Source organism: Hyaena hyaena, unplaced genomic scaffold (genome assembly GCF_003009895.1).
Source record: "Hyaena hyaena isolate Hyena2069 unplaced genomic scaffold, ASM300989v1 scaffold_528, whole genome shotgun sequence".
Classification (NCBI taxonomy): Eukaryota; Metazoa; Chordata; class Mammalia; order Carnivora; family Hyaenidae; genus Hyaena; species Hyaena hyaena.
In genome coordinates this window covers 1,030,546-1,052,042 of record NW_024081158.1, presented here as the reverse complement: position 1 = coordinate 1,052,042, position 21,497 = coordinate 1,030,546, and the positions used below count along the sequence as shown (strand labels likewise).

General features: G+C 39.0%; 1 protein-coding gene across 2 annotated transcripts in view; it reads left to right on the top strand.

Annotated features, from left to right (window-relative positions):
- CALCR (calcitonin receptor) overlaps window positions 1-21,497 on the top strand; it is a 61,734-nt gene that overhangs the window by 26,803 nt on the left and 13,434 nt on the right. For both annotated transcript variants that reach the window (XM_039255451.1, XM_039255450.1), the window contains one exon: window positions 16,958-17,111. In XM_039255451.1, coding sequence (XP_039111382.1) covers window positions 16,958-17,111 — 154 coding nt within the window. The remainder of the gene's footprint in view (window positions 1-16,957; window positions 17,112-21,497) is intronic.

The following is a 21,497-nucleotide window of genomic DNA, read 5'->3' as shown; positions in this document are numbered from 1 at the left end:
TTGATTTATTCTTAAGGACATAGTACACATAAAGAGTGAACATGGTGCTATCATTTGACTTAAGCAGCTGTTTATGTATGTGATCACATTTACTTTTACAGTTGAGTTTTGCATCAAGCGTGGCATCTCATTTCTATATAGTTATTGGAGGTTATTGCTATATGGAGTAGTAAAGGGCTGGGAATAATTCAATTATAACCAAACAAGAATTATACAACAAATCTTGGGTTATTACTACTTATTAAAAGTTTATTCACATCTATGGGAAGTTTACTGAGTACATCTTGTGAATATGGGCAGTTCGAGGTGTACTAAGGCAATGCCCCAGTGTGTCACTAATGGGTTACAGGTGTCCCTATATAGTGATTCCCCTTAGCATCCTGGCACTAGGCTGGGCTTGTGCCAGTCCATTTAGCTGAGTTGCTATGCATTTACTCTAGTAAGCCATACAAATACTGTCATATTCTTTGTCTGCATGACTTGAAAAATATTTAAATATCCCTAGCACACTCACTCTCAGCTCCCAATCTCTGCTGACTGTCCCCATTAACTGAGCTCAGCCATAAACCAGAGAGCAAGGAGGCCAGGGTGGAGTTGTACAGATGTGTTTCTCTGAGCCCAGGGCAGTGGGAGCATGGTGGAGAGTGCATTCAAGAGCACCAATAGAAGCTATCCAACACATAGTGAATGACCAAGGAATATTTTCATTTTTATTTCTCTGCTTAACTGTGTTATGCAAGCATCTGTAGATAGCCTCATCTTTCAAAACTGGTATTTGACAGTTCTGCCAACCCAAAGGCAAAAATGCGTGAAATCTGCCCAGAGCATGCATCCTGCGTGACAGTGGCATGACATGGGAAAGCAGCTTAATTTGGCTTCTAGTGGATCCACAGTGTTAATCATTTTTGCATGTGAACATATCCAGAAAGGTATGATGGTCCATCTTTTAAGACCATAGCATCTATTATCTGAGACAGTCTTAAGTGCAGAATGTGACCCAATGGTTCACCTTGATGAGTTTACTTTTTTTTTTAATGTCAACTGATCTTAATAAAAACAATTTCATTTCATTTAGTCTTCCCAAGACCCTGGCAAAGGGTGGATATTATTCCCATTATTAACTGAATAAACTGAGGCTCAGTGAAGGGATGTGTCCTCTGTACTGTGGTCAGTTAGAGATGGGATTCAAACCCAAACGTGTCTCATACAGAAGCCCATCCTTTCTCCTATATACCACATGGAGCTCTTAATTTATTTCCTTAAGAAGATGTGTTCTTAAAGAAATGGGCTCAGCCATTCCCAAGTGATAACTGTCCATAATTGGACATGTATGCTATGTTTAATTAAGGTAGCGGACACCTACTAAGATGGAGAAGCAATTAACTAAGCATCTCTCAGCAGAAAAGTCTCAAATTCCTGGTTTCCCATACACCATTAAGTGTGGAAATCCTGAGAAAGTTACAATCTGTGTGGAATAGGCCTGGAAATGGCACTTTAGTCCTCAATACTCAGTCACATTATGAAGTACTGTAAATTCTTGAGTAAACTCTCTCCCGTCTCTCTTCTGGCGGGTTCATACCCATGGATCATTCCACCCGCTCTCTGTCTGGTAGGGTAAAGAAGGCTTCTCATCCATTGTAAAATCATATCAAACCTATTATCTTCCTGAAATAGTCTAAATTCAGGAGTTTTCTGAATTCGCTATTGAATTACTGAAGCCATTTAGCCTTATCCATCAGAGAGAAAAATAAAAGCCGCCCCACTTACTTCTAAGAACTTGCCCCGGAGTCTCAAAAGTAGCAGAAAGCTTTTACTTTTTTAAGCTTTATTTTCTTCATTTCAAGAGAGAAAGAGAGAACACAGATGTACACATGAGCATGGAAGGGGTAGAGAAAGAGGGAGAGAGAGAATCCCTAGCAGGCTCAGTGCTGTCAGCACAGAGCCAAACACAGGACTCAATCCCTTGAACTGTGAGATCATGACCTGAACCTAAATCAAGAGTCGGATGCTCAACTGACTGATCCACCCAGACGCCCTGAAGCAGAAAATTTCTTAAAATTCCCAAGGGCACAGTATTGCAAGTGATTGCTCACACAGTTGCTCCTAACTCTTGCCCTGTAACTTACTTCCTAGGTCTCTGCACTTGGCTTCTCTAGCGCATTTATTAGTCTACTCATGGCTCTGAACAGTGGATGTTCTCACTTTCATAGGATACTTTAGGGGCACACATGCCTATCTGCTCTGCCATTTACCATGCACAGGCTGCCTGCCTCTTAGCCAACAAGTCAGCCCGACTCTGCCTTGCAGCTACTCTCTTGCCTAGAAACCTATAATAAAGCCTATATGCAGATATCTAGGGACACAGTTCAGCCACTGTGCAGCCCATCTCCTGGAAGAATGTAAGTGTGAGCATAGAGGAGCCAGAGAAATTAAGAGGAAGCTCTCTTCTAGGTATGGAGGAATGAGGGTGGCTCTGTTGCACACATGAGGCATTCTCAAAATGACCTAAGTTTGAGAAACAGGAAAGAAGTTTATCTTTATGACATGACTAGCACCTGATTCTGCCAATCAATATATTGTTAACCTAACAGATTTGGTATTTTTAGCTATGCAAAAATAAACTTCCCAGGGGAAAATTGTAAAATCTTGAAAGGCAGAATTTAATCCAATCAATCAAGTGATGCTGAGTGCCCAAAACTCAAATTTTAGTCTTCAAGCTGAACTAAATTCATAGAATTGGGGGTAATAACTATCCATGACATTCCCTTCACAAGACCTAGGAATAGACTAAGCCTCATATGGAAACAGCTTCCTATGACTTGCAACCATACATGTGGGGTTTGGTCCTTTGTTTACCTATTTCCAAGTGTTTATGGGGTTACTTAATGGAGAACACAGGAGCAAAAAGTCTGAACGCAAAAGAAGCCTCCTCTCCTTTCAGGTTAGACAAAATGAGAATAAGCCACCAATAAGAAGCCACTGACAGTGGGGTGGAGAACATCACAATGTGCGAACGCAATGTGCCCCCTTTCACATTTCCAAAAGTCTTTTTCTTCCATAAGACAAAATTTGGAAATTCGTGCCTTGTACCAAATACATATAAATAGTGTAGACTAAACACAAATGACTATAGTGACGAAAATTAATTCATGTTTGTAAATTATGAAGCATACACTTGACCCCCAAAATTACAGGTTGTTTGTTTTTAGTGCATTTTCTATTTGAAAATAGTCATTGTTTTCCAGTGAGATCTTGGTCAATCTTTTCTCTAACTCTGTATGCAAACAACACAGGGCTGCTGTGTCTAAGCAAAGTTAGTTAAAGAACGGGCAAGAAAGAACCGTCAAGTAGACATGTCTTCTATATGCTTTATGCATCCTTGAAACTGCTTATTTAGTATTTCCAAGAGATACATTGGTCTTGAAATTTGTTCTATAGCCCACCTTGAAAATACATATTCTGTCATTAATGCATTCAGAGAAGCCTAATTTCTTAAGTATCAATTCCCATCGACAGACTATGAAAGTGAATTGCAGTTGAAACTATAAATTTGGGAATCAAGAAAGGAGAAATTTTCCCTATTGTGATATAATTACATTTATAGGGGATAAACAAGAACTAGGAAAAGTTTAAGTAGAAAAGCCCCATCTTTCCTAAGAATAAAGTTCTCCACCACTAAAAAGGCAGAAAAAGTAGCATCCAAACACTGAGAATCAGGTCATCAATATATTACGAAGTCACATGCAAAATTATATATAAATGTTACTTTATTTTTTTTGTTTCCTTTTATTTATTTATTTATTTATTTACAAATAGTTTATTGTCAAATTAGTTTCCACATAACACCCAGTGCTCATCCCCAAAGTGCCCTCCTCCATGTCCATCCCCCCCCCCCCCCCCCCCCCCCCCCCCCGTTTTTGTCAGCATTCAAGAGTTCTCATGGTTTGCCTCTCTCCCTTTCCCCCACCATTTCCGCCCTTCTTTTCCCCCTTGTTCCTCCGTCAAGTTCCTCCTAATCCTCCTATACGTGCAAACATATGATATTTGTCCTTCTCTGCCTGACTTATTTCGCTCAGCATAACACCCTCAAGGTCCATCCATGTTGCTACACATGGCCAGATTTCATTGTTTCTCATTGCCATGTAGTATTCCATGGTATAGATAAACCACATCTTCTTGATCCATTCATCTGTTGATGGACACTTAGGCTCTTTCCATGTTTTAGCTATTGTGGAGAGTGCTGCTATGAACATTGGGGTCCATGTGCTCCTATATAAATGTTACTTTAAATGAATCATTTGAAATGTTGTGTACTTCTTGCAAGAGTGACATTCCAGAAAACATTAGACTAAGGTTCTCCATAGCCAAGAAGAGTGGAGATAATAAAAACTCAAGGATAGGGTCACTTGGGTGGCTCCGTTGGTTAAGCTTCCAACTTCGGCTCAGGTCACAGTCTCACAGTTCATAGGTTTGAGCCCCTCATTGGGCTCTGTGCTAACAGCTCGGAGCCTGGAGCCTGCTTTGGATTCTGCCCCCCTCTCTCTCTGGCCCTCCTCTCCTCACACTTTGTCTCTTTCTCTCTCTCTCTCTCAAAAATAAATAAACATTAAAATTTTTTAAAAAAAGAATAGATCCTCCAAAAATAGAAAAATAAAGCTGAAGAAATTTTTGAAAAAGAGAAGTTATTGGGCATTGTCAATTACTAATATTGATTGCAATTACAAGTAACATAAAAAATATAACCATAGTCATAAATTAAAGAAAAGCATCAACATTCCATTTATCTGTGATTCAGGTATAGGTCTCCTTTAAGACAACGACAACAAGATATATAATTTTAAAGACTCTTTTTCTCTTAAGCAAACTAAAGGCAGAGTTGTGGATTATTTTTTCATTGTGACCCAATTCTCAGGTCATTGAATCAGCAGTTAAGAGGCAAAAAGATTTTCCTTCCCAGTGCCCAAGGGAATATATTAAAAAGAAAGTTATTTCTTGTAAAAGGAGGCTGCATCATACCAAATGCTGTTGCACTACTTCTAGAAGAGTTTATTTTGTTGGGGGCAAAAGCAAACAATGTTCTCACTCCTCAGGAGGGAATCCCAAAGGACTTGTGGCCCCTTTCCCATCAAAGTAGCTAGTTTCTTTCCTTGGAATTTTTTCAGTTAGGCAGATTCTCTCCTGTAAAACCAAGGGTGAGAATTTCATTCCTTGACATTCTTTTTTAAAAAGTTAAACTCAAAATAACTCATGGCACAAATAAGGGCTGAATAGAGCCTCAGTTTATTGAGTGATGTGAAAATTGCCCATTGTCATTTGTGTCATTTGAGCATTTCATTTCCATAATATCTAAAATTTCATTTTCTTGTTCCATCTGCTTATTTGATGATCTTCATGTAGAGAGTCAGGAGGCAGAATTAAAAGCATTGTTCTTACCGCATCTAAAGGAAGCTGGCAGCATACTTGTCATTTTCTAGGAAGAAATGTCTCTCTGAACTTTTTATCTGGGTCTGAAAGGGACAATACAGGGAGATTAGTTTTTACTGCGAATCTGAGCATTTTGCACTTCAAAAGCCAAAATAATTGAGACACATTTTCTATAGCCTCTTATATAAGTAAAGTCAAATGAGTCCCAAGTTCTGATAAACAAAGTGGATTTCTTCTAATTCTAATTTGTTCAGGACAGTTGAGCCACCAGACTGTCAGAACTTCATCATAGTCACAGAATGATCAGTTTAGAATGGTTGCCTAGATCTGAGGCACCGGAGACAGATGAAACCCAGGGTGAAAACTGGAACTCTCCTACCCAGCCCAGAGGAGGCTGGGGCAAGAGAGGACATCTCCATGTGAGAGAAGTGAGAGGGACAGCAAGTTTTGAGATGAGAGATCAGTGCAAGTAAAACTAGGTTGGAATTATCCACCTTAGTAGCCTGTGGAAGAAAATTGATTGGGAATGAAAAGTATGATGGGTTTGAGGGACAATGCAGAGAGGATGTTGTCAAGATGTGGTAATGAAATGAAATATCCTACTCTGGCCATTTATGCCATTTCACTTTACTTACATGTCAAACCAATAAATGGTATTTTAACCTAGATTATATATGGTACAGAAAAGCATGGAGAATTTATTTCTTTTTAAATTTATTTATAATTGACCCCTTTCCCATATGGATTTGAAGAATTTATTGCTAAAATCACTATAAACATCAACCCAACCTCCAGTTCCTCTCGTCTGGCCAATCTGGATGGTTTCTCTGCACAGGATCAGTGACTTATAAATGGTACCTTGTGACATGACTTGTGTAGCGAGGCTTCATGTCAACATTTTCAGCTAGTTTCCCTGCTTTGAGAAGTTTATCATGTATTTTATGCAGAACTTCTTATAGATTTCATTCTCAAAAGCTTCTAGTCAAGACAGAAGAATTTTGTGCACTCTGTTGATTGTACAAAGGGAGTCTGTACATTGAACCAACTCCATTGGTTCATTGCTAGAATTGCTGTGGTTAGCTGGATTCCTCCAACCTGATCCTGCTGACCTTAAAGGATCTAAAATCCTGTAGTTCTTCTGTATATTTACAGATTATTCTGCAATGTTGAGCAATTTACTGAAACTTACTTTCCTAATGTGTAAAGTGGAGATAATAATAGCACCTTCCTCATAGAGTTGTTTGTGAGGGTTAAATGAACTGGTACACTTAAAATCTTCAAATAACAGTCTGGCACATAACAATTGTCAAATGTTAGCTATTATTGCTTATAGTTGTTAACCATAGTCATGAGGCCTTAAGTACTTGTCATTTTCTGACTCTGCACCTAGTTTCATTTCTGTGTTACACAGCATAGGAGATTGGAAACCCAGAGCATTTGTAAAATATTGCTTAAATCCAAAAGGGCTAAGTATAAAAGCCGAGTACAGAGAATACTCAGAGATTAGTAAATCAGAAATAACCAAAAGGTCTGTGGTCTGAGAAAATAAAACTAAATCAGTCATGGCTTGAGAACTTCTAGTGAAGAGTAACATAATATCCTCAGTATACCATATAGAGAACGACCCTTGAGCATAGCAAGCTGTTAATTTGTATTCCCTTGTTACATTCCTAACAGGCTTTTTTTTCCCATCATGTGTGTATCTTGCTTTTCTGTTTACTGTGGCTTTGTTTTCTGAACACTTCCAGAGCGCTTCCTTTGCCAATGTGTGGATCATCTTGCAATCTACTTATCTTAGATGGGACTTTTATCTCCAGTGCTTTCCACTCCCTAAACACACTGAATCACAGCTACAGTTCCACGGATTCAAGCTCATTTTCTCTGAGGCTTTATCAGAAATCAGCTCAGAATTGCATGACAGACTCACATTTAATTGAAAATGTTACATCCTGAAATTCCTCCGCAGAAAGACTATGGTACTTCCTCACAAAGTTATTTAAGGCTGACTTTCTGACTGGGGGATTCTTCCCCTTCATTCAGCTAGCTTTAAAGACTGTACGAGTTGACAGTTTTCAAGTTGATATGAGTGCCTTTTTGCTCCTCCGTTTATTAACTGCACTGGCATCTTGACAAAAAGTACTGTAATTTCTCCTCATGAGGTTTTAGTATTCATGTGACTCAAAGTTGAGACTTCTCCCACTGCATTGTGGGTCTCTTGGAACATAGATAATTAGGATTATCGGCACAGGAAGGCCAGCAAGTAACCAAAACAGGAATCAAGTAGTGAGGAAATTACATCTATCCCCTAAATCTATTCAAAGAGTGGCTCACAGACCAACAGCATCAGGACCCCCAGGCACTTGCTAGAAATGCAGAACCTCAGGTCCCAGGTTAGACCTTTGGAATCATAATCTCTACTCCTAGGGCCCAAAAGATGTGCTTTAACAAACTCTCACAGTGATTTTGGTGCATGCTAAAATTTGAGAAAATCACTCCCGTAGGAAGATCACTACTGTAGACTCGTTTATTATTTACATTTGATCTGGACCTGTTTTGGAGGGATGCACTGTAAGAAGCTTTCAGAAGTTCATATTCTTATAAGTAAACCATACCCACACCTTTTAGACTTCAATATCAAGGAGCAGATTAAAGGAATTTTCAAGCTTGTAAAATATACGAAGGGATGGAGAGGAAAAATTAAGCAATATTCCTTTTTAGTTCTCCTTGTATCAAAATCACCCTCTCACTTCAAGAGAAGAGAGCTAGACAAATTACCAGCCTAATCGAATGTCAGTCTTACATGATCTCCCTGTTTGTCTCCCTGGTAGACAAACAAAACGTCTGCCCACAAATTCACAGCACTGTTAACTCCAGTTCCAAATAATTCAGGGAAGATCACGGGGATGCAGCCTCCATTCCCCAAAAGTCTGTGCCTACACAAGACAGAATGATCTACAAGAGACAGAACAAACCAGAGATACAGTGGCGGCTGGTGCCCTATTGACGCACATATATATGTTGGTCAGCTCTTCCTGGAACATTCACAGAAAAACAAAATGTGATTTCTAGAAACTTATCAGACTCCAACAAAATTGACTAGAATAGCAGAATCCTTTTCATTTTGGCTTTTAGATGTGATTAGCCTATCTTTCTCCCACAGAGATTTTTCTCCTCTGCATTTTTACTCATCACTCCTTCCCGTCTCCTAGTTCTTCTGGATGGTTTCACCCTAGTTTTCATCTGTGACCAGTTCTGGTGGTCTGTGTGGAAGTGGCTAGAACACAAAGTTCTAATCTAGGCAGCCATTCACAGGACACTGCATTGTCCCTACAGGCCTGACTCCTGTTTCCCAAAGAAGCCGCACATTGACTCTGAAAGTATAAAATCTCTCTTCCATTGCCCTGGGCCCAATATGGCATGTTTCCTGGAGAAACTGGAAGAAGACCTTTCCGGTATTTCCTGATCCACACAACATCCAGAGACACCCTCAAATGACACAAAACATTTCTTTGGAGTAGCACTATTGGCAGCTCCACAGAAAGTTCTCAAGAGAAGTTGCCCTGAAAAAGGTAATCAAAAATCATCCTCATAGGAAGATAATGAGACCTTGACTATTTAGAAATTTAGAAATAAAAATACCTAAAGGCGCCTGGGTGGCTCAGTTGGTAAGCATCCGACTTTAGCTCAGGTCCTGATCTCCCAATATGTGCGTTCAAGCCCCACATTGGGCTCTGTGCTGTTACCATGGAGCCTGCTTCAGATCCTCTATCCTCCTTTACTCTGTCCTTCCCCTGCTCACGATCTCTCTCTCAAAAATAAAAATAAACATTTTTTAAAACAGGAAATGAAAAGTCCTCAGAAAAAATTTACACTCCTGTGACAGAACAAGGTAAATGCTAGTTTGAAAAAGCAGACATGTTATGGGCAGGAAAAACCTAGGATAAAAACAAGAAGGTAAAAATCTTCACCAAAACCTGAAATTTGAGGAGATGAGGAATCAGGACGGATGTAAGCTACCTTATATCACATTCTAGAGAAACATTCTCATTTCTCCCTCTAAACTTCGCACATTTGGAATTCAGTTCCATAGTTGATAGGTTGGGGAAACAGATGACTTGCCTAACAGCATGAAATAATCCGTCACCTAATAAAGAAATTGATTTAAAGAATATAAAGCTTTGCTTAGAGCTTTATAAATTATTCTCCTTAAAATGAAAGCCTAATGAGAGAAGCAGTATTGTTGAGCTATATCAGTAGGGGTGTTAACGTTAGCCTATTAAAATAAAATTCTCAAATCATCAAAATTATGCTCCAAAATCCCTTAATTCATCTATCAGTACAATATACATTCCTGTACAGAAATGCTTATGCACGTGAAAGTTTGAGGATACTCTGGGTTGTTCTTCTGGTCATCTTTCTCTGCTGGGAGCTCATTCCTTGCTTTAAAATGGCTTCCAGATTGATAAGGGACCAATTACAAAAGGGAGAAAATGGCAGTGATAAATAACATCACTAATTTTTCGCTAAGATTTTGGAAACTTTGTAACACTGATATGGCTTTAGAAGGAAAGAAAAGCAATAGGAAAGATGAAAAAGGTAAATCCTTGACTCTAAAAATGTAAAATTATTTACCTTTCTTTGATTATATACCAAAATATTCATATATCTCATTCTCCCATAACATGTCTCAGGATGCAATTCACAACTTTAAATAATTAAGTATGGAAAATAAAACGCTGCTCAACATCCCTTGTCTCATCAGCTCTACTATCTCTCATTTTGTTCTGGTCCTATAACCGGGTTCAATAATGTTTATAATGAATGAGAAATAAATACATACTTCCTCCCAATCATATCACAGAGAATGGGAACACCTGTAAACTTTTTCACATAAAACTAAAAGCTAATTATGAAAACCCTTCTCCAATAATAATACTTTAAAACTATCAGGGGTCCCAGGGTGGCTTAGTTGGTTGAGTGTCTGACTTCAGCTCAGGTCATAATCTCACCATTGGTGAGTTGGAGCCTTGTGTTGGGCTCTGTGCTGACAGCTCAGAACCTGGAGCCTACTTTGGACTCTGTGTCTCCCTCTCTCTCTCTGCTCCTCCTCTATTCGGTCTCTGACTCTCTCTCTCTCAAACATAAATAAAACAGTAAAAAAAAAAATTAATAATAAAAAATGAAACCATCCTGAAATCAAAATTCTTTGTCACAGTTGGAGGTAGACAGATGAAGGGCCCATAAAGTAGGACCTTTTTCAATCATTTGAGACCATTTCTCTTGATTTTCTGTTTTCTAAAGAAATGCTATTTGGAATGGTGGGGTGGGGAGAAAAAGCCGAGTATATTTGACGCAGACAAAAGCTTGTTTTCTTTTAATTGAAATGATAAGGGAAGCAAAAGACATACTTTTAAATAGGTCTCATAGAAAGATGGCCATTATAGAAAAATGTTTCAATTGTATCCATTAATAGTACTTCAGTGGAGAACATCCCTCTTATTGTCACATGCAATTGAATTTAGCTGATAAGTCTTGTATCTCTCCTTTGACTATGGATTTTACCTGTAATAAGCTCAAAGGCCTTGAAGAGTTCTGGATGATTTGCATGCAGTGTTGATAAACAAAAACTGTGGACCATTGTTACAGAGTAACAAGCAGGTATATTATCAAAACTAAACTATGGCATTTATAGCTGACTATATTTTTAAATATGTTAGTGAAACATTATCTCAAGACTGGGAATGTATTAAGATAAACTGCAAATCGTGATGATAGGAGGTGTTTTCAGAAAGAATTTGTATGCCCAGTTTGAAGATCTCTGTTGTACCAGGGCTAACGGGTATAAATGACAGGTAATAGTTGACATTGGGGATGCTACCTTCTAAAGATCCCAAAACTTAGAAGAATATGACAGGCTCAGGAGAGCACCCCACGCCCCACCAGGGATCCCAGTCAGCATTGTAAGTTTTCTATTGATGTCAATAGCCTGACCCCTTCAGACATTTGCAAAAACCGTATGTCTCTTAGGAAAAAAGAACACTGGAATTTATTTGTTAAATCTTGATTAAGCAGCTCTTGTTTGGGCACTTGAGAAATAAATTAGGAATTGAAATACTTTCAAGTGAACTATCCAAAGCCATATTCACTTATATTTAATTAGCATCTACTGCTCACCTTCTGTATAAGTATAACTGAGTTTAAATCCCATGGGTAGAGATAGGAGAACAGCGGAGACAAAAAGATGAACAGGCAGACACATATTTAACAGTAATTACATGTTTACTAATTATGTAATCTAAGTGACCACTGAGTAAAATTTAATAAAAGAGGAACCTGGTAAATTTAACCAACATAGACCACAAATCCCTCTTATTCAGGTGTTTTGTTTTTTTTTTTTTAATGTCTTTCCTCCAAGCAAAATATCTAGAGATTGCTTATCGATTCCTCTTCCCTGGGTCAAGTAAATATAACTTTGCACCCTTCCATCTGTGTTAAAACGAACTGATGAGAAAACATTTTTAGAAGCTTCAGGGAAATATAAATAATCATGCTTAATCACTCAAAATCACTCTGAACCCACAGCTAACTTTATTTCAACTTTAAAACACAATTTAGAAAAAAATTTGGCAGCTTTGACTTGACAGAGTTAATAAACTCAACGATTCACCTGATAGTCCATTTTACCAATGAAAGAGACAAATTGCAAGTACTTTATTTTGTAAAAGAGGAATTTTGGGTCACATATAAAATGTATTACGAGAATGAAGTATGCACTGGCTTGGCCCTTGCCCAAGATTTCGTGTGAACCGATCTTGCCTTTGGCAGCACTTCCCTGGTCCTTCAAGACCCTAAGTTTCTTGAGAGTAGGTCTGTGTTTGACAGCTGTAATCTTCCAGCCTGATGCCTTACTCCAGTACAAGATTAATAAGCATTTGTTATCGCACCTTCCAAATCTACATTTCCTATAATCCCCCATCCCCATTCCCTTTCATTTCTTCAATTCTTCTACTCTAAGCTTTCTATAAATGATAGGATTAAATGAGCAATCCTTTCTAGAGGTGTGCCATTTTAATAAGGAAAACACTCTCAAGCTAAAGAAATGAAATTATGTGGCATTTCAGAAGATAGTGGAATAAGTTCTCAGAGGCAAGATGATATTCCCTGGCTCCCTTTTAGACCTAGTAACATACCCATAGGGCATATGGTACCAGGAATGGTTCATGGTAGATTTTTCAATGGCTTAAATGTAGGATATAGTCTGTGATCCCCTGTTGCTTGCATTGCTTCCACGGAACAGTGCTGATTTCCTTTCTACTTCTCAACACAAAGTCCTTCCCCTGTCGCCAGTACAATGGAAAAAACACCTCCAAACACTGACATTGTCTACCTATTCTAGGCTTGGTCTTTTCTTTAAAAAAAAAAAAATAATTCCAAAGCAGTTTTCATATGGAGGCATTCTTTCCCCCACTGAATGGTTCTTAAACACACTGACACACAATATTTTCTATGCTATACAGATGGAAAGAATTTTTAAGTGGGATTGAAAGATAAAATTGGAGGGCATATGGGTGGTTCAGTGGGGTAAGCATCTGATTCTTGGTTTCAGCTCAGGTCATGATCTCTCCGTTCGTGGGATTGAGCCCCGTGTCAGGCTCCGCACTGACAGCATGGAGCCTGCTTGGGATTCTCTTTCTGCCTCTCTCTCTCTGTCTCAAAATAAATAAATAAACATAAAAAAGAGAGATAGAATTGGAAAAAAATCCACAATTGAGGATCTATCTTCTATAGAATTTTGAGGCTGACTTAATTTTTTAGACTACAGAAAATTTCTGCTCTGTAATTCCAATTCCATTTTTAATCACAGTACAATTAAAGCTCTTCATGCCATTTGATGAAAAACATAGATTTGTCTGATGAGTGTACCCAATTAAGAAAACTGTAGGATCTGTTCCCTTGATAGTGACATTATTGCTCAACAAATTTTATGTTTTATTGAATTGTGAGCAGATAATAAAGACACTAAATGGTGATACAATTTATATAAAGCCAAAGTGGATACCATTGCTTTTACTTCTTAGGATACATGTCATTTATAATAGAATTATCTCCTTGTTGTCCATTTTAATGAACAAAATAAAATAGAACATGATTCACAAATTCCATACATTTCAGGCTTGGAACATTTATTGTTTTACTTGGGAGTGATCTAGTCATATTTGAATATGGATTATGTCTTGCAGTTTGGGAAATCATTACTCTAACCAAATTAAAGTATTGTGACTGCACCCTGGAAGAATAGCCAAAAAGCTATTTAGCTTATTTGATCTCAGAGTGAATCTTTTAATACCTCATTCTGCTAAGCAGAAACCATCCCAGAATGATGTGAAGGATTAACCTTCACCAAGAGGCCCTGTCTCTCTGTTGAATAACTACCTGGTTTACCCACCCCAACCTTGAGGGAAAGGTTATAATCAAGTCAGAGATAATATGACTATGCCTATTCATCTTGATATTCATAGAGTTAATATAGTTCCTGGTTCATGCTAGGTGCTCTGTAAATGTTTGTTGAATGCAACAGAATGACCTTGAATATCTCAGACACATGATTCTTTACTAAGAATGTACATTAGAAACTCCTAAAATATTTTGAAAATACAGGAGGGAGATGAGGTCTGGTTATGTATATTTTGTAAGTGGCCCCCAGGTGATACAGATAAACAACCCTACTTATGAACCGCTGATCTAAGTGGTGATCAGTTTTATAAAATGTTATAATCAATGTCATCTGTATATATCCAATCATATCCGTGATATATTGGGGAAGACTGATGGTTTTCAGAATTTTTGTGAACTCTTGAGCCACTTGTCCTCCAAAGAATATCTTACCCTGAACCCAAATAAAATTGATCCTCATTATTGACAGATCCCATATTTGCAAATTTGCCTACTTGTTAAAATTTATTTGTAAGTCCAAAATCCATATTCTCAGTGCTTTCATGGCCATTTACAGATATTCACGGAGTAGCAAAAAGCACTGTCACCTGACATACACGTTCCCAGCTGAAGCTGAACACGGCAACACTCTGTCTTCTTATTTCATCTCTTATAGTGTAAATGCCCTTTTCATGGTCTATTTAAATGCCATGCTTTTCACACTTCGGTGCTTTTGTTGGGTGATTTCACTGTTTAAAATAGCCCCCAAGCATAGTGCCAAAGTGTTATCATATTCCTAAGCACAAGTCTGCTGTGACATACCTTACAGAAAAAAACATGTACGTTAGATGAGTTTCCCTCAGGCATACGTTCAATGTTAACAAATCAAAAATATGTATTAAATAAGGTATCTTTAAACAGAAACAGAAAACAAAGTTATATATTGATTGGTTGATGGAAATATTTTGACCAGAGGCTTATAGGAACCTAACCCTGTATTTCCCCTAGGAGCAATTGCTCAGTATTTGCCAAATCAGATTTTGTAGTGACTTTATAGAACATAACTAACTGTGAGTAATGAGAATTGACTGTATGTAAAACATGCAGCCAAAGCTGCTGTGGATGACACAGAACCACATCTTTGCACAGGGCTGTCATCTTCATCCTCTTTCTCTCCCTTCCTCCACAAGTGGGAGCCGCCAAAGCAGCTCCACTGGAATCTTGACCCAGGAGGGGTAGGGCTTTTTAAATAAGAGTAGTGAGTGTCAACTGAGTTTCTTATTTCACATATATCTTTGAGTGTCGTGTGCACATAGCAAGTATTTGCTTAGCAAATACAAACTAATATAAAATTAAATAGTTCCAATCAGGAAGGCATTCAGATGAAAGAAAAAAAATCCAGTGCCTTCCTAAGCCAAATATTAATTACTTTTGGATTACCTGATGTTTTGAATTTTCTGCATTACTGTTCCACTTTGGTCAGAATCAGAAGTTGCTTCTATCACTGAAAAGGCAGTATTTTGCCTTTTTGTGGACCCAGCTGGCTTTTCCCTATGTTCTATGAGTCCCAGAAGGACTGAGCACATTGGATTTCAGCAAATAAATTATTACTGCTCTGCATTAAATAGAAATGTGTAGTCCTAAGAAGGTTACTGCAGTACTGACAGCCATGCTATGGCTACCTTATTTAGTAAAAAAAAAAAAAAAAAAAAGAAGAAGAAGAAGAAGAAGGCCTGAAATTAGTCAGATTCAAAATGCAATATGTAAAGCAGAGCATTTGGTAAAATAATAATGCAAATAATCATCTCTAATGCCCCAAGTCTTAAATGCTAAATGTTGTTGTTGCCATCGTTGTTAAGAGTTAAGCAGCACTAAATACTCTAGGTATTTAGGTATCTAGGGTAGTGTTCCTCAACCAGGGGCATTTTGCTGTATTTGGTAATGTCTGGAGACATTTTTGATTTCACAAATGGGTGGGGGATGCTACTGGCATCTAGTGGACAGAGGTCAGGAATACTGCTATATACCCAACAATAGATAGGGCAGCACCCCACAACCAAAAATCATCCAGTCCAGAATATCTATAGTGCCAAGATGAGAATCTCTATTCTAAATGTGACTACAAAATAATTTAGGATATTCCGTTATGCAGTTGAAGCAGTGATTATTTATCTACAGACAACAGTATGTAGCTACTCTGATTCCCCCAGAGGTATGGCTCCTACATCTGCACTGAGTACTAAATAAGAATGCTATCCTAATCTCTGTGTGCCAAACGTTAGCATCCCAATATAGAAGCTAAGCCTCCCATTTGAAAACAAAATCACTCACATCAGTTGGGTTCAGCATAGCTCCTAGCTCATTTTTGAAAAATGTATCACTTAGTTCTCTCCTCTGTATTGCTAACGAGACATCACCAACAGATCAATGAACTTTAGGAGCATCATTAACAACTTCTGGGTTATTTGCCTCATTGGCCACAGAAAAAGGGCCATAAAAGTCACATGAAAAATCTTTGGATGCTCTCAAAAATCATGGGCCTCAGAAATATTGCAGGGAAGGGGCGCCTGGGTGGCTTAGTCGGTTAAGCGTCCGACTTTCGCTTAGGTCATGATCACGCGGTTCGTGGGTTCGAGCCCCGCGTCGGGCTCTGTGCTGACTGCCAGCTCAGAGCCTGGAGCCTGTTTCAGAGTCTGTGTCTCCCTCTCTCTCTGACCCTCCCCTGCTCACGCTGTCTCTCTCTCTCTCTCTTTCCTAGAAATAAATAAAACATTAAAAAAACATTAAAAAAAAAAAAAAGAAATATTGCAGGGAAATCAACCTGTCTAGTCTATATAAGTCACCAGAATGTAACAAGAAAAGAACATTTTGAGGACTAGACTTCCATTGCCCTGGATGGCTCTTTACCTGTAATACTACTGCTCTGCACACTATCATTCTGATTTGTGGGTATAGAGGGGGACGCATGTCCACAAATCCGTGGGAAGATGCCCACGCAGGCTAAATGCAAATACTTTGGCTCATTTTCGCATGTACTTTGTGTTCACTGTCAAACCATAGCCAGGGTCTTCCACTGACTTTCTCCATTTCTTTCTGACAGCTGAGCTGCAAGATTCTGCACTTCTTTCACCAGTACATGATGGCGTGCAACTATTTCTGGATGCTCTGTGAGGGAATCTACCTGCACACACTCATCGTGGTGGCTGTGTTCACTGAGGAGCAACACCTGCGTTGGTATTATCTCTTGGGCTGGGGTATGTACTTTTTCCAGTCACCTTCACTTCTGTCTGGGTATTTACAATCTTCTTCTAGTCTTGGTCTCAGAGAAGAGTCAGGGGCCTAGGTCTTTTGAGGAATGATGGGGCGCAGCTGGAGGCAGGAGTTCAGTCTCCTGGAGAGCTTAGTAGAAGCCCATCAACAAGTTGATATGGACTGTGACTGGCACAGAGGTCAGTGCAGAGAAGAAGGGGTATGATTATGTGTTTCTGTGGGAACAGACCTAGCGAACAGATGGACAAACACGCTCTGACTGAGAGAAGATCTGACTAGATCCTCCTTTCAGTTTTATTTATCACCTGTTTGTAGAGCAAAGGAGAGTCTCACATTTTGAATTCTGTGTCACCTCCATCCAGCTGCTGCCCCCCTTCTTCAAAAACATTCCTTCCTAGAAATCCATCAACAACTCCTCCAGTGAAAAGTCAGGGAGTAGAGCCCCACTGAAGAAGAAATAACTTCATGGGACTCCATATGGAGCCTACCTGACACCACAGTGCATGGCAATGACTTTGAAAAGCCTGTGGTTGGTTGCTTAAACCATGGCTGCTTCTGTACAGATTGACTTTGGGTGCTGAGGTCTAAAAGGCTACTCTAAAATTTCTCCCCTTCCCCAGGGATGCTAAGGTATGGCTCACTCTGGTGGAAGGGAACTAGATAGATAGTGAGGAAGGGAGAGGGAAAAAGCTTTGGGACAAAAACTCATGCAGCCCTATCACAAAAAGACATCCTGTGAACCTCCCAGACCAGAGGAGGATCCTAACCGTAGAGCCAAAAGCTTACCTTATTCTCCACTAACAGGGTAATGATGGCTCTTGGAGCAGGGGCTGTGAATTGCCCTCAATTAAACCTGCCCATTAATGCAGCATTTTGGGGGACCCCTAAAATATTGATAAGAGAGGAAAGATTTAATGAGGAGAGAAGATATTCCAAAGGCTTTCTTAAAACATCACTCTGTATTTAAACCCCCTACTCAGCAGGCACTGTCACCAATGTATGGAAATATGTCTGGGAAGTCATATAAGTGACCTAAAATCTCCACATCTACACCAGGGCTGGCCCTATGAAATATTTGTTTCTATAACACCCTCTCTAACAGGAGTATATGGACTTTAACAAAACACGTGACCCAAAACCAATAGAGTAAGTCTATAATGTTGAGTTAGTGCAGCAGATCTTTGGGCTGTCTCATTGTTGAGCTAATGATGCTTTGACACTGGTTGCAAGTAACACAGAATACAATTTTCTAATTTAAGCAAAAAGAGAGAAATTATCAGAATCTAGAGTATCTCATGGAAGTCAAGGGCTGAAACACAGCTCAGCTACTGAAAGACCAGGAAGACTCCCACTCTATCTTTTGTCTCGTTTTTTCCTAAGTTTATGTTCTAACCCTTCTATTTCTCTACAGAACATAGATCACAGGGTCTCTGCTCCCCTAATCCTCATGGTAAACAAATTTTCCTGAGCTCACATTTTTTTCTGTCCCAGGTACACAAAAGCACTAGGTAGATGTTCGTCTCTTAAGTCCCAATTGTGAATAGCAGGACAAGGGAATCTGATTGCTCCAGCTGAAGTTAGGGGGCCAGTCATGGTTCAATAAATCATGACCAAGGACTTTGAGAGGGATATCAATCACATAGTGCAGACATGTTTGTGGATGGATGACCCATCCAGAAAAAAAAATGGGAGAAGGGTCTCTGTGAACCAGACAGCCCATTTGAAATACAACTTAAACCGTCTCATCTTGTGGGCTGCTCCTTCATGCTCCCCTCATTCTGTGACTTAAATCATCCAGCGAGATTAGAAATCAGGCTTGTGACTATCCTGCCAGTCCCACATCAAGTGCTAGGTTCTCTTGCTCTTCCTTGTACTCGAAACAGGTCAGAATACAAAGGTCAAAATAGTCCTTTATTATTTTTTTTTCTTTTAGCTGCGTCTTTCCACAGGAGGCTGATCTTACCTTTCCCTGACAATCTCAGCCTCACATATACCTTGTCAGAGATTTCTAGTCCTCCAAAGCTGATCATACCAGAAATCAACTGGATATAGTTTAATGTCCCCAGTAGTAATTCTGACCATCACAATAGTAATGATTGGTGCTGGTCAGATGCCTTTCAACTGAAGACCTGAAGATAACATCACACTCCCAGCCTGCCTCCCTCTCTCTCTCTCTCTCTCTCTCTCTCTCTCACACACACACACACACACACACACACACACACACCATTTCTGTCTGATGTGTTTTACTTATTTCCAATGAAATAAAATATATGGCACATTTCTTGTACTGTTTTTGACTATTCAAAAACATCTATCTGCCATACTCAGAAAATTTTCCCTGGAAGCAAAAGAGTATAAATTTATTCTTGCCTGTGACATTCAGCAGAGATGAGGGCATTCTGGAAGGAACAATTTATAACTACTCCTTCCATACTGATGCATTGTGAATTAGTTATAAAACTTTTGACATCATCACAGAGAGTTCGATGAAGACATCTGCTTAACACGCATAAACAATTCAAGGGGAAAAAAGAACAAGCTGTTCAGCTGTATCAAAAAGAAGGCAATAAAAATAAGTAAAACATTCATGGAATACCTTAACCTTTGCTAATCAGAAAAAACTTAAAACTTTATCAGAATGATTGAAGTGGAATCCTAAGGAACACTGCACTCAGTAAGGTAAGCATAGAATCATAAATTTAAAAGCATGAGGATTTGCACTTCCCCTTAGATAGATGTTTGGAAAGACAGATAGTCAACCAATAAAGTTCTAAAATGCAATTATTTTTTTAGCATGGCAGACATAAATCTATCTTTCTTTCCCCCTACAAACACTCCCCCACACCCACACCCCCCAACACACACACACACACACACACACACTCCATAATCCCACTAAACTCTTTACCCTCTCTAAGAACAAAATTGAGAGCAACCATGGTGATGTATTTTAAAGCAACAGTTCTGTCTTAGAACTTTAGACAAGTATTATCTTTGGATGGGGGGAAAACAAGTAAAAGTGCAACTGAAATGACTTCTCAAAAAGAATAGTGTCACAGAATCTTTAAAGAATTTAACGGAGCAGAGAAGACATTTCTACTTGATATTACTTTTACTGTCTTTTTGAAATTATTTTCATTCCCAAACAGTATGATAGGTCCCAAATTTTACAATGCCATGAAATAAGGCATAACCTGTGCTTTGAAAGAGTATGAAAGTGGGACAGCAGTCCCACTGGGAAATCTGGCCCAAGAAAGATATGTCCTCAGACCTAACTCTGATTCCAGGTGACATACACCCCATCCATTCATTTCAGGTGTGAATAATATTACCCACTCCAGAATCTGGAGCAGATCCTAAAGACTATAAGAGATATTATGAACATCACCCTCTGGGAGAAAAGTACCTGGTAGTACAGTTCTTCCCAAGAGAAAGTGAAAGAATGCTTCTTTTGGTAGTTACCCCCTCACAAATCTGCACGGGGCCACTTACTAGTTGACTTCTCTCAAATCGAAGTAGCTTTAAATAGTGAAGTTTAGTTTTCAGAAAAGTCATTTATTTTACAACCCTCTTCCGATTGATTCATCGCCTTGCTGGTTCTCCTCTTGTTATAAATCAAAGAAGGAAATTCCCCCTGTGGACTTTTGCAATGAACACACAGAATTTATCTAGTTCCCTAGAAAAAGAATCCTAGAGAGAAAGGATTATTCTTACTCTCACCAACTTTAGTAGAAGGAAGTGTTGTTATAGCTCTTGGGGTCCTGGGGGGATGAGAGGAAGAGGAAAGAGAAAACAAACTGAATAAAAAGAGGCATTGGTGGCGAGAGCAAGACAAAGAGCACTAAGAATTGACAGATATGGGGTCTATGCTCCTCTGTATGGTAAGGAACACATTTTCCTCTCTACAAAACGATGTGGTGGAAATGAGATCTCAATATGCTTCTTCTGCTGTTTAATTCTAAAATGTAGGTTTCAGAATAAATCCAGAGAATGAATTTATTTCTAAAACCCAAGTGGGGAAATGGTATGTTAGAACTTCTGTTAATAAAACACAACTATGTTTTGTGTAAATAATCTAACTCAAAGTTCTCTCAGGTCAAGCATTTAATCAGTGGCCCTATTGAATTATATGCTTCATGGGTTAAGAAGCTGAGGGTGTTCTTAGATAAAAACATTCCGAGGCATTCTATTGGCATATAACTCGCAGAAAATAGAAGTGTGGCAGTCTAGGAGTGCCTGGATGGCTCTGTCAGTTCAGTGTCTGACCGGCTCAGGTCATGATCTCGCAGTTTGTGAGTTTAAGCCCCATATCTGACTCTGTGTTGATAGCTCAGAGCCTGGAGCCTGGTTTGGATTCTGTGTCTCCT